This window comes from Cricetulus griseus, chromosome 5 (assembly GCF_003668045.3).
Source record: "Cricetulus griseus strain 17A/GY chromosome 5, alternate assembly CriGri-PICRH-1.0, whole genome shotgun sequence".
Taxonomy (NCBI): domain Eukaryota; kingdom Metazoa; phylum Chordata; class Mammalia; order Rodentia; family Cricetidae; genus Cricetulus; species Cricetulus griseus.
In genome coordinates this window covers 191,763,521-191,789,050 of record NC_048598.1, presented here as the reverse complement: position 1 = coordinate 191,789,050, position 25,530 = coordinate 191,763,521, and the positions used below count along the sequence as shown (strand labels likewise).

Here is a 25,530-nt window from a genome sequence, read left to right as displayed (position 1 = left end):
TGTCTCCTGGGCTCCTTTCTGCCCTGCCTCCCCAAATCCCTCCCAACACTGCAGGAGACTCTTCCCTTCTAACATTCATTTGTGTGCACTTATGATTTCAGCCACTGTGCCTTGAAATGCCCACTTCTCTGTATCTGCCATGGACCGAAGGCTCCTGCAGCTCTCCTTAGCTTTGAGTACCTGTGTTTTCCCTACATCTGCACCTCTCTCACCTCATGAGTCCAAGTTCTCTCATTCATTCAAACATAACATTCTTTCCTGACGACAAATGGATACCACACTCTCTCTGTCTGTCTGTCTGTCTGTCTGTCTGTCTGTCCATCCGTCTGTCCAACCATCCATCCTCTGAGTATATGGCATATACAATGGGATAGCCCTCCACATTTCTCATTTATAAAAGTAAGAAATTAATAAGGAACATTTCTGTTCTCCCTGTACTGGGGTTGAAGACAGTAGATTCAGAAGTCCAAGAAGGTATCTTTTGCTACAATGAGAGTTCATAAAAAAGAGCATGTTCATAATTTAATTTTTACTTAGTTTTCCTAGTGTAGCCCATGCTAGTTTCAGTTCTTTCCAGGCACACAGAATGCTGCAAAGGGAATCGTTTTTATGCAACTTTTCAGTTATTTGTGATTTTTTTCATTAGGTTTCCAGCTATGACATGATGGTACAGAAGCTATAAACGTGAAAAGTGTTTTCCTTCCTTCCTTCCTTCCTTCCTTCCTTCCTTCCTTCCTTCCTTCCTTTCGCTTTTTGTTTGGTTAGTTTTGAGATAGAGCGATAGAGCCTCCTTACGCAGCCCGGGCTGCACTGGAACTTACTATAAAGCTTCAGACTGGCCTCAGCCTCACAGTGCAGGGAAGCTGTACCATACCGCCACACACCATGTCTGCCAGCTAAAGGTTCCCACATATGCTGTCTTCCAAAGCTGTGATGTTTTAGTGGCGCTAGAATGAATAAGAATGTGTGCTGTGTCCTGGCATGTCCCATCTGCCTTGTGAGCCAGACTCTGCTCCAGCACAACTGTACCTGAACTCTGAGTTGGGAAGAAAGTTCTCTCCTCATGAAGAGAGGAGCCAGAGCAACCCTGTTGCCTCCACACCTACAGCAGAAAGTATCTGGGGACCAGTAGGCCCTGCCACAACCAATCCTCTGCTGCTATGGCTGGTCCCCAAGTCTGTCCAGTTCTGATGCAGCCTTCAGTTCCTGTATCTAGGTATGAAGCTGTTGGAACCCAGTCTTGCTGATTCTTCCTCTGGTCTCTTGTCAACTTCCACATGCCCAATGGGCCTTATGTGGTATATTCTATGAACACACTGAAGGAAGGAGCCTCCTGTCTGTGACTACTTTTGAATCTCTTCTGCCTAGGGTGGAGCACTGACTTCACCTCTCCTGCCTGCCACTCACTTCCATCAAAGCTGGAGTTAGCTCCATCTTGATGGAATGTTTGAAATAACAAGCTCCTCTGCTGGAGCTCCTGTCAGTGAGAATGCTCCAATCCACTGGCAGAAGATCCTTCCCACCCTTGAGTCCTCACACAAGGGAGGCCCTACAGGTAATTGCCAGCCTCAGAGAGGAAGCTCATTAAGGCTGGATACACATCTCCTTATTTGTCTTCCTGTGTCTATCCAATGGCTTAATGCACAGCAAGCCCTGCACACAGTCAGTGCTGGAACTGAGAACAAGAGCTTTTAGGTAAATGGTTCTCTGCATCATTTATCTATATACATCGTTGTTAGATGCTTCCCATCTTTTAATCTGTTACTTTCTCACATACAATTTCTGCTGGTTCACATGGTTTCATTTTAGTCATAAAATTCACACACACACACACACACACACACCCCATCTGAATTTTTTTAAGGAAATTAAATTAATACAGACACAATTTCTGAACGAGACAAATTGATTCTGAGCAGGAGTTAGATGCCAATCAGGCCTGGAATCCTGTTACCAAGGGCCATTCATCCCGAGATAAGAGCAGGCTGGCTGCCTGACACTAAGCATTCCAGTCCAGCAACCATCCCTTTGTCTGTGTGAGGAAAGAAAATCCACTCAATCCACAGAGGTGGGGGATGGGGACGGTGAGAAGGAGGGAAACATGAATATGCAAATCGGCTGCCTCAGGCAGGGGAAGATACTTCATGATTGTGGAGATTGCTGTTTTCCCTTGGTTCTTCCTATGGCGTGATTATACGGAATTTAACTTTGTGTTTCAGTTAGCATTCTGCTCCATGGGCTAGGATAGAGACCAGCATCATAAATAATTCAGGAGCATGGAGCTATCAGGAGAAGACACGGATATATTTCATTCCCCCAGGTTAGATCTTAACCGGGAAGGAGCTGGGTGGTGCCACTTTACACCTTGGAACTTGGCTGTTCTCTTTCTTCATCACATTCTAAGAAACCTTTTATCCACAACAGCCACCTTCAGGAATCCCAGGGCCCATTTTAGAATACACTGGCTGAGTTAACAAACAAGCAAACAAGCAAACAACTAAAAAACAACAACAAAAAACCCCCACAAAAACCTACTCAGCACAAAAGTGTCAGCCCAGGATGTAGACCTGTTAACTGCTCTTCCATCTAATCACGGCAGACCTCAGACAGGTGCTCCCCCAGTCTCACGCTTCTGGGGTCTCTTGGCCAGTTTCCGCTCTACTTACGGGCTAGCTTTCCTAAAGCATATTCTTACCCTATCAGTCTCTTGGCCACAGACTTCCCACTGATCCCTTCTGCCTTCTCGATTGACCGAATCAGCCTTTGCTGGCCAGTCTCCTACAGCTTCCTTCTCAACCCCACACCATGCTCATTATATCCACAGAGGCTGCCTGTCCTGCTGCCCGTCTTCAGAGTACCCTCCGTGGAAATGGTACCCTCCATTCTTCTTACCCAGAATGCAAAGAGAAGAACAAATGCTCCTCCTTTCACTGGTGTTTCCGCTCTCCATTCCCACACTCCTGAGATGCAGCCTACCCGTCTTTAAAGCCAGGACAGACTCCGACTCCGCATCAGGCCCTTCCCCACTCTGTTCTACAGAGCAGCACACTGAGCTATGGGAGCACTTTGTGGCCTGAAGCCTGATTTCCCACAAGACGTCATCCAGATCCACATATACACAATAAGCGATCACTCTGCACTTTCTGAGCAATCTAGGCCGACACATACATCCAGCTCCCCACAGGTTCCAGAGCTGTAGGTTTTAGGCAGATCAGGTACGGTGTAGTTAGTTAATCCCACATGGCTGCATCTACACTGACTACAGGGGCTACTTTCCTTGTCCTGGATTCCCCAAAACAACTCAGTGTTAATGGCAGTTTCCTGCTGGCTAAACATCCCAGCTTCCCTGGAGGATTATAGAAGTCATTCCTGCCCATTTCCATCCCTGTAAGTGACTGTGTCCCATCTTCCCCTGTAGGCATTTTGGTCATCCACACACATGGGTGACAAGATGCTCTCTTACCATGAATAAACATGGTCCTGCCTAAGGTCAGAGAGAGCTAGCCTGCCTTTCCTCCTTCCTTGCTTCCATGCTTCCTTCTTTCCTTCCCTCCCTCCCTCCCTCCCTCCCTCCCTCCCTCCCTCCCTCCCTCTCTCCCTCCCTCCCTCCCTCCCTCCATTTCCCCTGTCTTTCTCTCTTTCTGCCTTTTAAAAACAACCTAACAATGATGCTGAAGACCCAGGATGGTACGTACAGCCTACCAGCAGCTCAAGCCCCAGCAAGTTTCTCTCAGGCAGCCTTTTCTTTTTATTCTGTCTTCTCCCTTCCTCTCTCACCTTACTGTCTCACCCTAACACAGTCTATCCTAGGTGAGAGATCATGCTGCACTGGAGCAGAGCATGTAATATAACACAGAAAAGCACTGGGACTAGGTAACCAGGAGCCTAACTCTGAGGTGCCCTGGTTAGGTTTTGGAGAGCACTGGAGCTCAGCTTTCTGAAACTTCCTTAAGGCCCACTCGGTTGAAGGAAGAGGAGCTGTCCATGGGCTGGGAGACCACTTGTTCTAACAACTTTCCACTGGTCCTGTGGCTCTTTCACCCTGGAACTGTATAGGTTGGGGATATCCCTTATGTTCCAGGGATATTCAGTCATTTCCAGACTTAGGAGACACTCTACTCAACTAGACACTGGCCCCTGTCTGTATCTTGGTCCTGGGCCCAGTCACGGGTTCCAAATTTTCTGAGGGCTAACTTACGAAGCTCCTATCAGGAAACTGGTGACTCCCCTTTGCCTTTCAATGAAGATCTGACTTCAATATACATTGAACAAATAGCTACTGCAGGCCCAGATTTGGAACTTTATATTCCAATATCTAACCTGATTTATGTAAACGAACTTCATAAGATGAAAGGGATGGCAGCATGGTCCAAGACCCCCTCTCCCATAAAACTCACAGTTCACTTTAATCTTTCTCAAGGCTCGGGCTTACAACAGAACTCAAGAGCCAGAATGCCTGCTAGCCACTCGCCATTTCTGCTGGGCCTCCAAACTTGTGTCTGTTCCTAACTGAAATAGAACAGACCTTTTTTTGTCTTATTTGTGCTTATGTCCCCCCACCCCCAAACCTAGAAGATCCTGCTTTTATCTTTAGTTGCTAAGAGGTAAAAACATTCAGGTTGTCTGTGTCCATCTACAGACACATACAAACGTCAATCACTAGGTTCAGACTTACAGATACTTAAACGACATTTGGGTACAGAAATATTGTTTATTCTGTTCTACTGTATAGAGAGGAGGGTTCTGGAGTTGGGTTTTAGCCCATTTACCCCAGAACCAAGTGTATTTGTTTAAAAGTTTCCTCCAAAGTCTCTGCTGTGTCAGGCTGGCCACCTGACTCTGTGATAAGGAGAAGGAGAACAAGCCAGGTGGTGGTGGCCCACACCTTTAACCCCAGCATTAGGGGAGCAGAGGCAGGCAGATCTCTGGGTTCAAGGCCAGCCTGGTCCACAGAGTGAGTTCCAGGACACCCAGGGATACACAGAAAAACCCTGTCTGGGGTGGGGGTGGGAGTTGGGGAGGAGAACAAAGTAGAACAGCCAGAAATAGACAGATAAGCTGTGCTTGAGAACAAACAGAAAGTAAGCTATTTTTGTAGAGGTTACAAATCTCCCCCCTTTTTTCCTGGTTTTGTGCAAAGTTTTTTGTTGAAACTTTATATATTTCAGAATTTGTAAAATTTATTGATTTAAAAAGTCTATGTATAGCTAAAATTAATTTGCTATAGCATACCATGTATGTAACTTGGATTCAACTCTTATTTAGGAAAAGGGTATGCACCTGATGGGCTTGGCTTGGAGTAAATAACAACCACGTGGCTTGCCATCATGTTGGTAGCCATGTGTCTTCACTACCATTGTGGCTAAGGTGACCATGTTGTATAAATCAATTTAGCAGTACCCGTAAAACAACTAGGCCGCTGAGCCTCCAGCTAACCACTGTATTTTCCTTTTATTAGACTGAGGAGGTAATACCAGGCTTCCAAGATGGTTTGTTTTGAAACTGAATCACACACACACACACCCATCATTCTATAGCCTTCTGTACATGTTGTCTCAGTTAAGCCTGAAACAAGTTAAAGCAAGTTTGAAGTAAACTTCAAGTTTGTCTAATGAAAAGTAATATTCAAAATCAGGTATATTTAATAACTACTTGTAAAAAATTGAATTGTTGAGTAAAATGGGTTAAACTTACAATTATACTTGCATGGCAGGGGACCCCCCAGGCTCAAGTAGTTCCCTTGGATGGAGCACAAGTTCCCTTGGATGGAGCACCATCCCACCTGAGTAAGTTGCTCTCTAGCCTCCCTTCGGGACAAGAATGCACGGGAAATAAGACCTGTCAGAAGTATGTCTCTGGCTGCGTAGGTCAAATCGGACAATCCCTCATCCTTATGTGAGGATGAATCCTCTTGTGTCACATAACGGTGAGGGGATAGAATCTCAGAGTCTGTGCCTACATCCAAATGTCTCAAACAACACAGAGACAAATAGCACTTACTCTACCCTCAATGTCTCCCAAACTGACATATGTGCAAAAATACTCTCCATTTATTTATAATGTATATTTGTACAAGTTCGCTGAGTGTGCATGTGTGTTCTTGTGCTTATCCTCTGTTGTGTGCAGGCCAGAGGTTGCTACCAGATCCTTTTCATTTAATTGATAAGTGCTTTATTTGATTTATTTATATATCTTTCTGAGATAGCGGTCTCTATGCACACCAGGCTAGTCTTGAACTCACAGAGATCCTAGAATGTCCCTGGATTTTGTGATAACCACCCCCATCACACTCAGGTCGAGTCGTCTTTCATTTTCCTAGCCCACTGGCAGCACCACCACCCATATTGTACAAGTGCTCATTGGCAGGTTATAATGTCTACGCAGAGTCTGGTATTTTGACATTTACTTTGAGATACGAAAATTTCAAATGCAAAGACATAAATATTCAAAAAAAAAAAAAAGAAAAAAGAAACTAGACCTTTTCAATCATTTGGTCACTTAACCCAGTGTTACAAGTTTATATCCTAACCCTTCTCATCATGATAAGAAATGAAACAAACAAAGCACAGCCATACTTTCTCAAGAGAGATAACACCCTTTACCGCCAGAAACCTACTGAGCAGCGATCTTGATGAATTTCTTCACCAGCTGCACGCGCTTGCCCAGCTGGCTGCAGAGCAGAATCTCCGTGGCCACCCAGAGCTGGACCTCGTTACATCTCTGGAGCAGAAGGCTGAGGTTCACGGTGTGCTCCCCACTTCCCTGTCTGCTGAACGTGAAGTAGATCAGCTCTTGCTGAAAGAAACAGGCTTATTTTCAGCTCAAGTCAAGCTGATGCAAAAATTCAATCACATTATCAGCTGTTTCAAGAGGCCACTCCTACATCCTTAATGTGTTAACAGGGAAACACAGCAGGTAACTCTGTAAGCAGATTCAAGCCAGCTTACCGTTAGTTTTCACTATACTTTGTTCACCTAGAATCCTTACACATCCCCACCACTATCCCCACCCCACCCCAGCCCTGCCCCCGGAATGTAAGGAAGACATACTGGCACAAAATCTGGAACATTTTAAAGTTTAAATCACAGGAATTTGGAAAGGACCACTGACTATGGCAATCAATGGCACCAGCATTTGCCACCACACATCAGAGCCAACAGATAACGGATTATTCTGGGGTCCTCTGAATCACCCTGAGTACTGGTAAGGTTCAGATTACTGGACCTCCTCCCCCATTACTGATTAATAATCGAAGAAGGGCTCAAACATCCTTTGATACTAGGCCTCACGACATTGCCCAGGTTGATCTTGAACCTGGGGCCTCCTGATCCTGTGGCCCTAGCCTTCCAAGTAAAAGGGACTATAGGTGGGCAGTGCCATGCCTGTGCGTGGCCTCTGAAAGTCCGAAATTCTAACAAGTCTTCGGGTGGCACTGTTGACTCTGGTCTTAGCAGGTGCTCTATGACAATCAGTGTTTTAAAGACACTGTAAGATCACACATGGAAATAAAGTGGAAATCAAGGGCAGAGGGCAAAAGTTCACAAATGCAAGCCAAGACCACCAAGTATTTAGCGTCACCACGAACAAAACAATAGAGAGCTTTGTTTAACTGAGTGCCAGTGTCTTCAGAAGTCATCTCACTCGCCACTGCACAAGGGGAGGCAGATTCCCTTGACTGACACTTCTGAAGACACAAGCCATCCGGTCAGAGTGAGTTCACACCATGCTCAAACCACATGACAATGCTAAAAATGTTTCAGTGAGAAAATATGAACAAATTTAACAGATATTTAAGAATGAAAGGCTTATGGGTCCCAAAAAAATTCAGCCATGAGTTTCCCTGCAAAAGGAAAGGCTCCTTCAGAAAAAGCAGCTTCTTTGAATGCAAGGTGAACACACCACGTGGGGACAGACCCACAGCATTTTAATCTCCTCATTCTAGTGAGCCCTGCTAACACCAAGCTGTCAGTAGCAATTTGCTCCTAGCATATAATTTATAAACATTATAATCTGTCCCCAAGGGAGAAAAAATGTAAATTTGATAAGATAGCATTTGAAATTTTATAGCACATTCTAAGATTTAAGAAATATGAATATTTTTTTGGGGGGGATGGTTTGAGATAGAGTTTCTTTGGTAGCCCTGGCTGTCCTAGAACTAGCTCTATAGATCAGGCTGGCTTGAGACTCATAGATCTCCAAGTGCTGGGATTAATGGAGCAAACCACCACCACCTGGCAAAATTTATAAAATATTCTTATATATTTATATATATGGCCATCTTAACATCAAAGGTAAAATTACTCTTCAATCTCATTATAGCATCATTATATTGGTAAAAATCTATACAATCACATCATTACATCCCCACAGGTCTTATACTTCCCTCCAGCTGTCTGCATATAAACCCAATATATCCACACTCACTCACACCAAGCACTTGATTGAACAAGAAGCAAAGAAAGCATGTTACATATTCTGACTTTCTCGGGATGAGGTAGATTTTTCAGTATATTTAACTCCCCCAGACAGCTTCTAGACCTCACTGTCCTAGCATAACTGTATCACCACACAAATGTCTCGGAACAAACAAACAACAACAAATCATTCAGTTAAAAGTTAAAGCAACATTATCAATGGCACCCTTTCACCCCCTGCTTACCTCATGGATTGAGTTGAACAGACTCCAATCAAAACTCATTAACTCCAGAGCCAGGTCCCAGGTGTTCATTCCCAAAATCCTCACAGGTCTTTGCTGCGATTCCTCATTGTCTGCAAAGGGATTCTGAACAGACAGACAGAAGCAAAAGGATTTTCAGTAGTTCCCCAAATGCTTCACAGTGGATTGGCTGCCCACAGGGAAGGTTCTAGAAACCCAGGTTAGAAAAGCGATCATTTCTGAGAGCACTTAATATTTTCCCTGCTCTGATCAGCTTCAGTGAGTGACAGCCATTGCAGGAAAACAGGCCCAGAAACAGTAGAAAGAACAGAAGGGAACATGCTCAGTGATCCCTCACCCAGAAAGCCTGCCCCTCCCCCCTCCCCCCGCACAAGCTCATAGGCACATCCACGCACCCACAGATCTGATTATAAAACACAGCCCTGACAGACAGCGTAATGAAAGTGAAAGCCCTGGAATCACTTTGGCTTCTGGTAAGAATTAATGTGCCAGCAGGGTTAGTATAAAAACAAACAAAAGAAATGTCACAGAGCACTTCAATAAAGGCAGACATGGCTTTTACAGGAAATACCAGTGACTAGTCTCGTCTCAGACACATGCTTACAAATTTTATTACAGTGCCCTTGGAGAGCGGAAAAAAAAATCTAACAAGAAATAAAAATTAAAGCAATTTTACTTAGAGCCCATGAGGCTAGCTAATTATTCTACGTTAACAAATGTTTTTTTTCTTCCCCCCTCATGGAGTTGGGGGCTAACTAACCACTCTGAGGTTGATAACAGTACTTCCTTCAAAATCTGAGACTACTAAACTGCCAACACAGCCTTAGATCTATCATCACTTTTGAAGTTATTAAATAAACAATTTGGTATTTTCCTAAAATAACTGATATTCTCTAATTAAAATACTTAAAGGGGTTAGAGTCAAAAACAAAGAATGGGAATTGGCTGTGGTATAACTCAGTGATTGAGTTCTTATGCTTGTTGCCTACCATCTATGATGTTCCTGAGGTCAGTTCCCAGAGAGAGAGAGAGAGAGAGAGAGAGAGAGAGAGAGAGAGAGGGAAAAATGTGTCTATGACAAGGCTTGTTATACAAAAATAAATGACATGGATAACAAGCCATTTTAGAACTTTAAAATTTAGGAAAAGGTTCCCTATTAAAAAACAAACAAACAAAAACTACTGAAGACCTTCACAGATTTCCCCAGAGGGTTGATTTCCTTGAGAGGGGGCCAAGTATAAATTGCCTCTCTACCCCCACACAGGGTGTAGGATGCAGTGTTGTGTCAGAAGATACTGGTTTGGGGACTTACAGACTCTGTGGTATTGAGGTGGGGAAGCCACCGTTTCTCAAGGGATTTTCTGCTAGGATGGGACAAGACACTGAAATAAACTCAAAGAGAAAACTGCAGGGCAGAGGACCCATGGCCGGGAGAGGAAACAGCTTAATGTATGTTTTTCATAATAAAGCATGAAAATCTTGTTGAGACTGACACTTGTGTTTCAAATGCCAGCACAGAAGTCCTTACCAAAGTATCAGCTAGATCTTTCCGGTAGACAAATATCCGACCTGAAGCCTCCAGGGATTTGGAAATGACCAAGTCATTTGGCTGAAATTCATGCTTTTCTTTATTTAAAAAAAAAAAAAGAGTAATTAGAAACACACCTAAGCCTGTAAAACTTGCCCCAAGAAAAATACTTAAAAATACATAAACAGACTTTGAGTGAGTTCGTTTTCACACATTTTAATGTAATGCCAGTGGTGGTAGGAACATCACCACTTAGCACTCTGGAGCTAAACAGGGCAGTTAAGGTAGATGACAAAATTCACTCATAATCCCTGTCTCCAAAATAACCATGTGAGTCCCTATATCAGCAGTTACTGTAGTGCATGCACACTTGTTCACACACTCAGTGATTAGTCCTACATATTGTTTTATATAGTTTGATTTCATTATGAGCACTTAACCACTTACTGTTTATATGTCATGTTTAATTGGTTATATAGCAGCCCATTATATCATCATTTAGTCATTCTTCTACTGCTGAACATTTAATGGTTCTTTGCTTTTGGTCATATAAATTAATGCATGTTAAGTACGAGCCCGGGCCTGACACATCACAGCGTCTTGACAAACTGTTCTGTTACTGCAGTAGCTGTAATGTACACTGCTGAAGTCAACATCCTTATACATAGATCCCTTCTGCTTACCTACAAGTTTCTAAACAGACTTCCTCGTATGGGATTCCTGTGTGAAAGGGAATGTTTGTAAAGCCTTTGATACCAACTGCCAAACTGCTTACCGACTCTCATTTTTAGAAATAAATCAATATATATTCCTAAAATTAGATGTAAAGCTTGTACACCTAACAACACCTATTACAGTTTTTGAATGGTCTGCTTTATGTGCAAATCAAAAGGCTGATTCTCGGTTAGTTTCTGGTTACTGGCGAGGCTGGATGCTCGTCAGAGGTGGCTGCTTAACTTCCTTATTGGATAGTGTCTGAGTCTGGGTTTTCCTCCCCTGCAGGCTGCGCCCTGCTTTCACAGAGGAATGCCCTCCTCCACACCAAATGCACACCCAAGGATGAAGTAACAGTAGATTTGTTCTGCAGCCACACAGTCCGTTTCCCCTAGGGTGGCACTTTAAGTTACTGCTGTGAGTAGCAGACACACTTTTCTCTAGATAACTTAATCAACTTAAATGCCAGATTTTGTTTTGAACCACGTCTAGTTAATACAGAGCACATGAATGATCGTCTAATTTATTCCCAATGGGTCAGCATTATAATGATCAATATTATTACAGTGGTAGGCTGTTAACACAGGCCTGAAGTCCTTTCAAGTTGGCTACCAAAGCATCAAAGATTAAAACTAAATTTTAGCCTTCTGAATAAAAAACAAGTAGGCTGTTATGACACCACCTTGGACATGAAGTATCTAGAAATCTGTTGAAGCTTTGAGAACAGTTGGTGCCTCTTTTAGAAAAACCCACAAAACATCAGCAAATTCCTTAAACTTTTCTCAAACAAGTAAAAAAAAAAATGAAATGAAAACCAGGTCATGGTGTCAGTTCTCTCTCTGCAGAAGTTTTAATATGTAATTTGAAAGATAGTCTGTAGCTAGAGCAATGACTATATTAAGTCCTGTTCCCCTCACCCCAATTTAAACATTATGTTAAAAAGGGCATTAGGATGCAGGCAGAGAACTTCTTTATAGACTACCATACCACCCCTAGTCTAGAAAACTGACCAACCAACTGACCAACCAACCAGCCAACCAACAAAACCCACTCAATGAATGGGACGTGATGTCACATTGCCAAACCTGTGGATAATAGGTTTAAAGAGAAATCTGGCATTAGGGAAATGTCCAGAGATCTACAAGGATGACACCTACTAACAATCTAAGCTAGAGTGGAGAGGCTACCTTAAATGCCCTCCCCTGATAATGAGATTGATGACTACCTTATATGCCATCCTAGAGCCTTCATCCAGTAGCTGATGGAAGCAGAAGCAGATACCCACAGCAACACTGAACTGAGCTCCCAGAATCCAGTTGCAGAGAGGGAGGAGGGATGAGCAAAGGAGTCAAGACCAGGCTGCAGAAACCCACAGAAACAGCTGACCTGAACAAGGGAAAGCTCTTGGTCCCCAGACTGATAGTTGGGAAACCAGCATAGGACTGAACCAGACACCCCCCTCATCTCCCTGCCTCTATTGGCCACCGTGTTTGATAGGGGGCCGGTGGGGGGCAGGAGAGGAGGGGAGGGAGAGGGAACTGGTATTGACATGTAAAACAAGCTTGTTTCTAATTTAAATTACAAAAAGGAAAAGAAAATATGATGCATTTAATATACCTAACCTGAAATATGTTATTAACTCTAAGCCTTTGAGGACACGTTCCTCCAGCTCATTCTCATCCTTGGGAGGGATTTTCCTGTCTTAATGAAATATCTCTGTTTCTTTTCTCCACTTTAAGCTTTTGTTTGTTTGTTTATTTAACTTTATGTGTATGAATGTTCATCTGCATGAAATGCCCAAGGAGGCCAGAAGAATTGTCAGAAGGTTGTCAGAATCCCTAGACCTGGTGTTTTGGATGGTTGTCAGCTAGGAACTGAACTTAGGTCCTACACAAGAGAAGCAAATGCTCTTAACTGCTCAGCCATTTCTCTAGCTCTTGCCTTTATTTCCTAACTGACAAGCTCCTCCCGAAACCATTTCCTTACTAAAGTTCATAGGGTTTGCATGCTTTGCAAATTTTTGCTTTTATTTCTCATAGACAATTTATGATTATAGGTTTTTCTGAGGACTCAATCCAGAGCCTCATACATGTAAGACCTGTGTTCTAACCAATGGGCTACACCCTCAACCCAGGATGGTGTTTTGTTACGTTACACAATGAGAGTTCCACGAAGAAAGGAAGGACTCTATTAGGCTTACAGGGAATGGTTTTGGCTTCATTGATTTGTCTATCTATCTATCTATCTATCTATCTATCTATCTATCTATCTATCTATCTATGTATCTATTTATTTTCGTGTGTAGTTGATTGACTTGCTAGACTATTTGACTAGCCTGTGAGCAAGAAGGTAGCAGGAGGAAGGCTCTGTTACATAATGCTTGTCCTTACATATATTCTGAGTCCATCTCTACCTATAGGACAGTTACTGAGGGTAAACAGGAATGCCGTGTGTGGGGAGAAACCCTGGTTACAGGTACCACTGACCATGCCCGATTGGGTGTGGTCACAGTTATGTTACAAGGGTTTAAGAAGGACAGAGGTGAGCTGACTAGGAAGCATTTCTGGGTCTGTCCTGCTCAGGTGCAAACCTGGTCACTGGCTACCTTGCATGAGTGCTTTTCCCCAATAAACTACCGTTTATCAACCTATCTCTGACTCTGCTTTGTAAACATCTATAGCCTTGTACTGCTTTCCTCGCCCCCAACACCTGCTGGTTAATGTGGTACTTGCACTCTCAACAGTCACCTTCTTCTGATTTTCCTCAGGGTTAATAAGATATTAAATAAAGATTAGAAGCCCAGAAAGAGGTCAGTGACAATGTGATCTGACAGGCTCCGGTGACACCAGGCTGCACACATCAACCACGTCAGCTTGTAATCTGTGCAATCTTATTCAAGATAGACAATAAAGCTTCCTTGGAGGACAAATGAGGTCCAGCTGGAGAAGCTATTGCAAGGCTGGCCTGCCATTCGCCCTTTCAAGGCCCAGCTCACCATGTGCACCACCTTGTGAGCTGTGGCTTATTGTACAGTTTCCTGTCTTCCAATAGAGGAGTCAAAACATTAAATTCTCAGTCTGCAAGATGACTAGTTCAAGGCCACCCCGCCTCCCTGCACAGTAATTAAATCCTTTAACAGTTTCTGAAGTTAATTTAAACATGAAAACGGAAGGCTTATCTAACGCTAAAAAAATGCAAAAAAAAAAAAAAAAGAGCAGCTCTTTAATACATTTCAAAACACTAGCACGTCTTCCTACTCAATTCAAGGGAGGAAATTCAGTATCCCCACTGTTGTCATGGAAACACCCCTGGTAGGCACTTCATATTGTTACTGTGGTCATCCAGCTGCAGGCAGAGGCAGGAGAGGTAGCATGTCTACTGGACAAAATGTCACCTTCCTCCCAGTAGAGATCCAGTGACAGATTAATATTCAAGAACAGATGCTGATGAAAGTTTTTTGTCCTATCCAGGTCCCACTACCCTTGAGCCCCAAATAAACACACAGGCGCTATATTAATTATAAATCTGTTGGCCAATGGCTAAGACTTCTGATTGGCTAGCTCTATCTGAAATATTAACCCATTTTTATTAATCTTTGTACTTCCATGTGGTCTTGGCTTACCAGAGAATGCCCAGACCTGTTACTCCTTTGGCCAGCTACACGTCATCTCCCTCTGGCAGGCTCCTGCCTACCTTTCCCAGAATTCTCATCTCCTAGTCCTGCCTATCTCCCTGCCTCTATTGGCCACAGTGTTTTATTCATCAGTCAACAAGAGAAACATGTATACAGAAGGACATCCCCATTAGACAGAAAATAATTTACCTCCAGAGAACATGATGGCCACCAGAGCCAGGTCCTCTTCAGCACGCTGCAGTTTCTCAGCCACAACCTTCAGGATCTCCTGGGCTGTACTGGAAACTTTTGCCTTCACACTGACGTAGGAGTGCTCCGTTATATACACATGGCAAAAAACTGTAGAAGTCAAAGGAACAATTCCTAACCAGAGAATTGTGACCTTGAGGTCACAGACTTTTCCAATCAAGGTGTCTACATTGCTGTCATCTTAAGAGTAAAGTGTGTGCAGCTAGATGCATTTGGGCCCACATGAGGATTTGAGGGGCTAGCCTGTCACAAATGCTTTCAGTGACCATGGAGGAGCAGTTGACTTCCTGTACTGCAAGGGATCCCTGGGTCACACCAGCATGTGCTCGTGACAGACTGTCTAGAAGACACTGGAAACCATGCTACACAGACTGTACTTTTGAACCCCTTCCTTGGGAGCTGTTAGGATCTCCCAAAGTAGCATGTTAAAATGTCTAATGCATACATTTTTATTTTACACTCCATTTCATGACAATCTCAGTGGCCCAGTCAAGAACTAAACACTGGCTATTAAAATTCTCAGAAGTTTAGCTGAAAGTCTGTCATTTGCCTTTGTGTGTGTGTGTGTGTGTGTGTGTGTGTGTGTGTGTGTATAGCTTTCCTAGTCATTTTAGAATAAACCTCCAACCCGGACCCATAGCCAAGTGCAGATGAGTTTTTAAATGGAGGTCATATTTCTATCCTTTGAAAACATCTTTTTATATCGTTTTCGGGGTTATTAATGATTAGTAGGGTATTATCACTGTCAGGATGAATGGGTTTGGGAGAAAAGTTTCCTCATGATTTGCATAGCAGAGATAGTTTTAGTAGCAATGAATATCATTGATGCATTACTTCTTAGAATAGCTTTCTTTAGCATGAAAATGCTGGCTTCTTTAGACTAAACAGGACACAGGTATGCTTGGATACTCTGCTCTATAGTTTCTCAAAAGTAAGCAGGGGGCTACAGCTTTTAGGGAAAATTTATATGCCATTTAAATGGTATCACAAAATTAAACTCAGGGATGATTTTCCAGAAATGCAAAGGCAGCAAGCCCAGAGTGTAAGCTGCTGCCACAGGGCCTCAAACGAACACACTCCCTGCACAGGGCACTTGACAGTCTTTGCTTTGGTTGGGTGTTCCATCAGATCAATAGCTCTTTAACAAACTACTGTTTTATATTTTGCCAGCAGACTTAAGGGGGGAGAGGAGTTTCCTCCTTTACTCTTTCGATAGAAAAATGGAGATTTTGAGTAAAGATCCAGTCTATAAACTACTGCACACAGGACAAATTTATCCTTGCAAATGAACAAGAAGAGGCCCCGGGGGCTTTGCCACACTGAGCCTCTCTGAAGCTCAGCTTAGCAAACTCCACAATGAAATTATAAGAGAAATGGACAGGGAAGGTCAGCAATTAACGAATTAGGAGGTAAGGTAAATTGCATTTGGGGTAGATGACAGCTAACGAAATACAACAGAAACCTTTCTGACAGAGGCATCAGACACAATACCACAGCATAGATTTTTTTTTTTTTTTTGGTCTTGTCATTAAGACATTCTATTTTGGAACTGTTAGAAAAGTCAAACAAATAGTTAAACTTGAATTTTAGATGAGTAGAAAGCTACTCAAGGTCACAATAGCACAGGTATTTCAGTTCCCTGTCTCTCTATCCGCCATTAACTCAACTCTACCCAAACAGGGAACCTCTGCCACCACATTTCCTCATAGAAAACACACTAGCACTTTTAGGTTCCTAACAAGGGCATTTTTCCCCTTGTACTTGGTGAATGCCTCTACTTCATGAGCCCCATCAGGGAAGAAGCACAGACGGAGTATACTCTGGGGTGTGTGACAGACTGACTAGCGTGAGACCAATTTCTCCCCGCCTTCTCATTATTCTCTGAAGGTTTTCTCTTCTAAATCTCAGGGACTGAATCTGCTAAGTCCCTGCACACTGGCTTTGGTGTCCCTTCTGGACCATGGGCCATGGGTAGCCAGAGCCAGAAGGAAGGTCCAGGGAAGAAAAAACTGAGTTTTCCGCGTGTTCCATAGGATGCTAGAGGGTTCTGTGCATACATCCATGTCCTTGCTTCTCAAATTAAGAATATCCTAGTCTTTGAAAGAACACTGCATTACCCTAACAAAACATGAAAAACCAAGAAAGGAGAGCCATGATATTTGATATTAACGTTCTTGCCAAAGAGGAATGGTGGTAGAAATGGCAGTTGCAGGCAACAAGTGTCCTTGTAGGAGAAGGGTGGCCCGCCTGTATACGCCTACTCACTTTCCTCTGTCTCAGCCACAGTTCCTCTATGCTGTAGCCAGTTCTCCTTAAGACTGAATTGGTGGAAAAGGGCTTTATTCTGTGGAAAGGGAGAAAGAGAACAATGAATGAATATACCCCTACCCTTTGGAAAGTCACAGCTGTTTACAACATGTCCCAAAAGAGCTAGCCAATTTTTTTAAAAAATATAAAATCCACCCATCCAATCTTAGAAAAATAAAGATGGAGTTGCTTCATCTTTAACAAATGTGGATAGGGGAAGATTCTGAGCCTTAGAAAGGAGAGGTTGGCCAAGGCCAGTAGCAGGCAAAACGCCCCTTGGTACAGAGGACACCCTAGAAACACCCACAATTCTTCAGGAAGACACTTTATCTCAGAACGAGCTCTGAGACACAGTTAAAGCAACCTCAGCTTCCGCCTTTTCCAGTTTGCACAGAACAACTCTGCCAGGTCATTTCACACTCCTGCCACTGGTTACTACGGTTACCCATCTTCTGCCAGACATTGACCAATGTCCTATCCTGCAACCCCTCTCATCGAGTTCAGTGGAAACATCACACACTTGCTACCATCTTTCTGACATGTTGAAAATGTGAAATCTTTTCAGAAGGCTTTCTTACTCTCAGAGTAAGGAAAACCCTCCAATTAAGATTCTTATTTGGATTTGGAGGGAGGGATATGAGCAGTTTAAAATTCAAACTTGTATCAGTTTGGTCATCGCAGGGATGTTCTGAGACTTTAAAAATGCATCACACAATATGCCCATCGTCAGAAAGTCAAGGGTCCTACACAATTAGGGCCAGAGGCACAGCAAGGCAGGAAAAACAATGTAGACTGGCTGTATCCCTGTCTTTCCCTGGTAGATGTGAGGCTGTATTCACTTTAATTACAAGGAAATGCCAAGTCAGGCAAGGCAAGCTCTCTAAGCCAGATCCCCTCCCCTCTGTGCTACAGATACAAAAGCATTTACCAACCTTCCTCTGGGGTGAGTATTCGTCAACAGTGCTGCAAAGAGAAAGGTGAGAAGAAGATTCACTTTCAGGAACACCACAGAGACTTTCAATGTTTAAAGGAGATCAAACAGACCCACTGAGGTGCTAACTGCCAAGCCTGATGATTGGAGATCCACCCCCAAGATCTATACAGTGGAATGAGAGGTCTACTCTGAATGCTGTCCCCTGACTCCCATGTATACTCGGTGTATACTGTGGGTTGGGTTCTTTTTGTTTGTTTGTTTGTTTTGTTTTGTTGGCGTGACACTTGGGAACCAGGAGCTGCAAATGAGGATTTGCCTTCCTCACCCTGGCCTGGGGGCATTTTGGTGGGGTATCGTCATCGTCATCATTATCAATGCTTGATATAGGAAGGCCCAACTCGCTATGGTGATGCCAGCCAGGGGCCAGTAGTCTTGAGTTGTAGAAGAAAGAAAACTGAGCAAGCCACTGGGAACAAGCCAGTCAGCAGCATCCCTCCAGGTTTCTACTTTAGTTCCTGTCTTGATTTCTTCCCTTGATGATGGATAATGAGACACTCCTCCTAAATTGTTTCGCTCTTGTTGTCAGTGTTATAACACAGCAACAGAGAATCAAACTACAACACCATGGCATAACCACACACCCAAACAAACAAACAAATAAATAAATGTTACTAAAATTAAAAACAAAACAAAACCAGGACAAAACAATGCTGGTATAGTCGTACATGTCTATAATCCCAACACCCAGGAGGCTGAGCAGAGGCAAGACAGTGGTCTGCCTGGACTACATAGCAAGTTTCAGGACAGCTTGAGCCACAGAGTGAGACCCCATCTCAAAAATAAAATAAAGATAAAAACATACTGTTCATCAATCTCCCCACTATTCTTTCCTTCCCATCATGTTTGAATAGTAAAATGCATTAACAAGAAACACTTTGTCATACAGGGATACACTTGGGGTGAAACCATCTTCTAGGTCTCTAGGGAGTTTAGCCTCATCTCTGGATGGCTCTGTGAAGCAGAATTAGGGACATTTTGCAGTGTGACCAGTGCCTCTCGGGTCACTGACCCCATCTTTAAGTGCTTCTGAAGGCTATCTCCACTCCTAGGAAAGCTGCACTGGGCGGTTTGCCAACACCACCAGGTGTTGATATCAATGGCAGGTACCCACTGTATGCTCAGGAAGTGACTCATTCTCTGTCCATCTTGAAAAATGTGACGAGTACAACTTTGGGGCCCAATCTCCTTTTAAAGTCTAAAGACATCCCATAGTCTTACATCCCGCCTCCTTCTCTGTATGCTCGTGTTTCGGGAAATGACCCACACCTCCAGCCCAAACACATCTTAATGCAATTTTTCTCATTTCAGCTTACTATTTCCCGTTACAATGTAAAATTTTAATGGGATGCCCTAGACTTCAATGATAGGGTTAATGTATGTGAGTGCACTAAACCAGGCACTGAGGTTTCCCAACTGTAGCAATACAGAGTCACAACCAAAGGAGGGATTATTTAGTCATAAAGTTTGTCTTTCATTCCTTTTTTGTTTCATTTGCTAATTATAATTTCACATCAACATTAACCTATTCACATATTCATATGATACAGACTGTGATCACCGTAGCTACAGCATTCATTTCTAAAAACGTTGTCCTACCTTGCACCCAATTCCTGAGCACAAGGCTTACACACGATCTATTTGCTCCTTAAGATTAACACACACACACACACACACACACACACACACACACACACACACCCTTTTTATTTGTAATGGGGGCCCTTTTATTATAGCTAAGTCAGGCTTTACATCTTAAACTAGTTATCTCAGAGACCTGAAGTTACACACTGTTGCAAGTCTTTATTTTTTAATCTCAAACTAGTTATCTAGTTTAAATCTCAAACTAGTTAACTAGTTATCTCAGAGACTTGAACTTATACACTACTGTTGAAGGGTATTTTTTTTAAATTTATTTATTTATTATGTATACATTCTGCCTACATGCCAGAAGAGGGTGCTGGATCTCATTATAGATGGTTGTGAGCCACCATGCAATTGCTGGGAATTGAACTCTGGACCTTTATAAGAGCAAGAGTGCTCTTAACCTCTGAGCCATCTCTCCAGCCTGTTGTTAAAGTCTTAAAGGCATCTCCAACTTGATGGCATACTTGCTTCATGCTACTAAAAATAAGGAACCACACTACAAATTGGATAAACTTGGCAAAGACTGTACCTTGGAACTGAATAACGATTCAGTGTTTTCATTGACCAAAATTAATAGGGAAGCAGTTAAAACCCGGCAGAGCCAGGTGCTGCCAGTCTGAAAGATTTATGAGTGCTACTTATGGGACACTTGAGCATGCCAACAGTTACTTGAGAAATGGGCTTTCTCCAGTCTTGCTAAACAGATAAGGAAACGTTGGGGATCTCGTAACATTGAGCCTATGAAATGCTCCGTGACTCACTGGGACCTATTTATAACTCTTTTCTGCCCTGTTCCAAAGAGATGACCCTGAGTCCCCAAATGATAAGCTAAATATGTGACTTAAAAGTAAGGAATAATTCACTGTCTTTATGTACTCAGTTGTCATGGTCCAGTTTGCTTTTATCATAGAAAACTTAAAAAAAAAAAAAGTCAATGAGTATGAACTAGTGTTCTTTTATTTTTATTTATAAAAAATAAAAACACACAATTTACTATTACACATGCTAAGTAATCTAGATAAATCCAGGGCTAAGATGTTAAAAAAAAATTCACTTTATGTACATGACAGCCTAAATTCTTACATTGGCTATTGCATTCACTATCTGCTATGAGGAAAGCTAAATACTCACTGACGCCGATGCATTCCAAGTATCTTCTGAAATTCTTTCAATTCTTTCTCAAGAATTGGGTATTCATAGACGTCATCCAGTACATTCCTGTATATGGTCTGCAGAGAGGATGGAGATAAGAAATGGCAACGGCAACGATTTAGTGTCTATTCTATAAGAGTTAAGATGAAGATAGGGCCATCAATATAGCTCATGGTAGCTCACATTTCGTATGTGTAAAGCCCTAGTTCGGTCCTGGCACCACCACCAATAAAAAGGCTCTGGCAGCCGGGCAGTGGTGGCTCACGCCTTTAATCCCAGCACTCAAGAGGCAGAGGCAGGAGTATCTCTCTGACCAGCCTGGTCTACAAGAGCTAGTTCCAGGACAGCCTCCAAAGCCACAGAGAAACCTAGTCTCAACGCCCGGAAAAAAAAAAAAAAAAAGGTTCAGGTAATGGTTATCTTGTTCCAGGAAGTAAGTTGGAGTTCAGGACTAGGTAGGAGTTTCATCTTAGCCACTCAACCACCGGGCACTGCTCTCAGGCTGCTTTTAAAGGATGTCTGTTGGGGATTCTGGAAACAGATCTCTTAGTTGGCTACTAGAGATTTCCAGGAGTAGTTTAAGATTTCAAAACAGAACTCCTGCATGACTACCTGGGAGGAAAACGTATTAATTAAAATGAACTGTGGGTTTGAAAAATAACCCGAATTACAGCAGAGGGACGGCTAGGTATGTCATTTCCTTTATGATAGGCAGGATCAGTTCAGGTATTTGTTTTAAAGCAGATGTCTTGCTAAAAGCCCACTCTTGCCCTTTCTTTGTGCTGATTTGCACATTCAATACAGTGGTCAAACAAGTCAAACTCTCTATTCCAGAGGACTGTCTGTGGCAAATACACATTGTAAACTATTCATATCTAGACAAATTGGTTTATGTGGGTTAGTGCCTTTCAGATTATTACTATTTCAAAGTTTACTGTCATATATATATTCTCAGATATAATCCTTAAATACAGCATGTATTTAGAATTCATATCATGATGCAATATATCCATGATTAAGATGATTTTTAGATGTTTATATAAGTATTGTTTGTCTATATAGGTGTTATTAGTTTTAACATTATCATAAATCTAACATTAAGTCTTAAAGCATATTTTGGTTTACCTTATCTATTTAATTTGCAATAAAAGTTCTCATGATTTAATAAACTAGTATATATAAAAATTTTCATACTTAATTTTTCAGAATATATTTACAATTTTTAAAATAAGTTCTTACTTAGAGAATGCCTGGTCTTGGAAGTCAGAATGAATCTATACCTTCACTGAATTTGACATACCAAAAATTGAATGACTAAAAATGAGACTTTTTTTTGAAGCATGTAGCTGAAAATAAAATCAATCACTTGGCATCAAAATACCCGAAAGCACTGGAATACCTTCAGAAACATTTTTGAATGTTCATCTTCATGTAGCCAGTCTTTGTACAGAGCAATCCACTGTGAAACCAGGTGTAAGACCTTCCGCTTCCGACAAGGGACATCTGAGTTTTCTTCTTCCCCTTGATACTTCTTAGCAGAATAGGTGCCAATGGTTAAGAAAGAACACTGTTGCGTTGAAATACAAACTGTGAAAAGTCCCATTTGGTCTAGTTTCTTTTACAAAATAGGCTAAAGCATATTTTCCAAAGAGTTTAGAACTGCATAAAGGTGAAAGAATAGGACCAAGAGCAGAAGGGCAGAAGGTGTTCTGTGAAAGGCATGAAAGCAAACCCAGAAACAAACGGAAGCATCCCCCAGCAGGAGGCCAGTGGGGCCGGACCTCACACTGCAGCGGCTGACAAAGTCCCAGGGCAGCATGGGATTAATGTCAGTTCAAAGGAGGTGGCTCACTGAGGTGGCTCACTGATTTCAAGGGCAGCTTCCAAAGCAGATGCCGCCTCACTACACAGGTGAATACTATTTCAATGAGGCACATCAGAAGGAAGCCGGGCAATCTTTGATCTTCAGAAATTCATATTTTATAAAACCAGTTGCTTCTAAAGTTGTTCCAGATGAGCACAGCTGTCTGGAGCACAATTTACAGTCTGATTCAAATGCCCGATCCTAAGAATCTACCCGATCAAAGCACCAGATGAATGTCAAGGACACCGGTAAAAAGGGCTTCTGATTTTCACCTTCATTAATGTAAATCTAAAACATAACAGGGAAGAGGTCAGTTAAATAAATGACTCTGAGGCCATAAACATGGGGTTGGTACATATACTGAAATGAATATTCACAGATATTAATAAGCATAAAAACAAGAAACAGCAGCATTTTCTACTTGGGTTAATATTGCTTCCATGACTATTGTAATAAAGCTTATATGACTATTTTAACTACCTAGAAAGACAATGACTAACAGTGACTTTTCAATATATTGAGATTTGAGAATATCTGAACCATTTTCTAATTATCATTTCCTAATTTACACATAATGGCCATGTATTAGCTAATTATTAAAATAACTCCCTCCCTCCCTCCCTCCCTCCCTCCCTCCCTCCCTCCCTCCCTCCCTCTCTCTCTCTCTTCTCTCTCTCTCTCTCTCTCTCTCTCTCTCTCTCTCTCTCTTCAGTACAAAGTCTCCTGTAGCACAGCTGGCTTTAACTTTTCATCCTGTGGTCTCCACCTCCCAAGAGCTGGGATTACAGGTGCACACTGTACCACCATTCCCGGCCCCTGACTGTCATGATTGTGTGGAAAAGCTAGACCCAGAAAGCATGGGGAGATGGTTGTTCAAGACTGCAAATCTGTTAATGCCGACGAACAGCTGCAAAAATAGAAAGGAGCTATTCATCAGACTTTGTAAATATGTTAAAACATGACTCAGCCACTCTCTTCCTAACTTGCAAGAAAACACTGTGGCCACTTTCAAAGTCTACTTGTGAACAAAATCAACCACACATGCACACACAAAAAAGTGCCTGTTAAAGTGACAATTTCTTTCAGTTTTTTCTCTTGAAAAGCAACTATATAAAGGTTAACTCTATGGTATGTCTGTTTGCCCATGTGTTATTTTTCAATGATGGCTAGCAAGGAGGAATGTAGTAATATATATTTATGACTTATTAAAGCTTGACTGAGGATTCTGAAAAGCAAAGTCAGCTGTAGTGAACTATCCACTCCGCCAGCATCTGTAGCACTGACCACACCCGTGCCCATGGCTCTCTCTTGCATCTGGTCGGGTCACAGGGAGCAGCCTGTGATGATCCTTAAAGTTCGAACCTGTGGCGACCATCTGCTTCTTGTGTAAGTGACCTCTCCCCGAAATAAACTATATTTAACCTATATTTGAGCCTAGTCCCGTGTATTTGTGCCTGCGCAGTCAGCCTCAAGCTATAGAGATCAGGCAGTGGTGGTATACACCTTTAATTCCAGCAGCCAGAAGCTAAGAGGTGGTGGCACACACCTTTAATCCTAGGACTCAGGATTAAGAGATAGACAAATCTCTTTGAGTTCAAGGCCACCAGGGATATAGAAGATTGAATCGGTCTAAAAGAGTAACAGATCACCCGCCTTTAATCCCAGCACTAGAGGGATATAAAAGTATCTTCAGTAGTCAGTAAAGGCATTCGGGGTCTCCAGCCACACTGAGGAGAGGCAGCAGTTTGAGACTTGGGGAAGACCTCGTGCGTGGATCAGTCTTTTCAGCCTGAGCTAGAGTTGGGAGCCAGTGGCCAGCTGCTTTGTTTCCCTCATCTTCAGCTTGAACCCCAATTAATTATCTGTCTGTCTCTGGGTCTTTTATTAACTCGTGTTCCGTTTGAGAAACACCGACAATTCCCACCTCTCTTAGTGAAGATTGGGCTTCTCAACCACATGTCACACATTTAAGCCCCGCAGCCACACATCAGCAGAAGAAAGCAACTTCATAACTGGCAGTGTTCAACTATTATTCCCAATTTATAGTTATTAATACCTATTTTCTTAACCTCATGCTCCATGTCTCTTTTAGAATACTAACTGGTTAAATTTGTATCTGTTCTTCTGCTTCACTGTAGTAGAGAACAGGTTCTTTTGTGTTTTGCCCAGGCTTAATTACACTGATTTATAAATGTTGTATTGGGGGAAGGGCATGGGTGAGCTGCAGGTTCTTTGTAATGCACAGAATATTAGCTGGCCCTGGCTATGACCTTAATTGTTATGTGCTTTACTATGATCCAAAAAGCCATTCAATCCTATTACCATAAAAATATCCATATAAAGTATCCAAGCACTGTGAAATGGTTGCAACCTATAAATAGCGCTTAAAAATCATGGGAAAACAAACAAACAAAAATGACTGGGAACATTCTTTAGTACTGGAACAGGACAGGCATCTTTGTGAAGACAGGAGCAAAATTGCTGTTATTCGATGCAGACGTCACAGTTTCAATTGTGATTTCACAGATCAAAACAAAAGCAAGAAACAAAAGCAGTCGTGCAAAGAGACCTGTGGATTAAACTGATTTCCATTCTGTGGACTTTTAATAATGAAAAGGTTGCAAGAATTAACTAAAATTTCGTATAAAATGTCCTAGTTAAAAACTGAGAAACACTAGTACCCAAGGAGACCATCAGACATTCTTTGGAAACATCCACAGGGGCATTAAATTATTAAGTGGGAATAAAAATAATATTAGGGTCATAG

The 25,530-nt window shown here is 42.3% G+C and overlaps 1 protein-coding gene across 1 annotated transcript in view; it reads right to left on the bottom strand.

Annotated features, from left to right (window-relative positions):
- Rapgef5 (Rap guanine nucleotide exchange factor 5) overlaps positions 1–25,530 on the bottom strand; it is a 222,048-nt gene that overhangs the window by 16,368 nt on the left and 180,150 nt on the right. Inside the window, 8 exon segments of the mRNA XM_035445921.1 lie at positions 6,617–6,795; positions 8,660–8,782; positions 10,206–10,303; positions 14,743–14,892; positions 17,068–17,146; positions 18,042–18,072; positions 20,879–20,976; positions 22,299–22,443. Of these exon segments, the coding sequence (XP_035301812.1) occupies positions 6,617–6,795; positions 8,660–8,782; positions 10,206–10,303; positions 14,743–14,892; positions 17,068–17,146; positions 18,042–18,072; positions 20,879–20,976; positions 22,299–22,443 (903 nt within the window).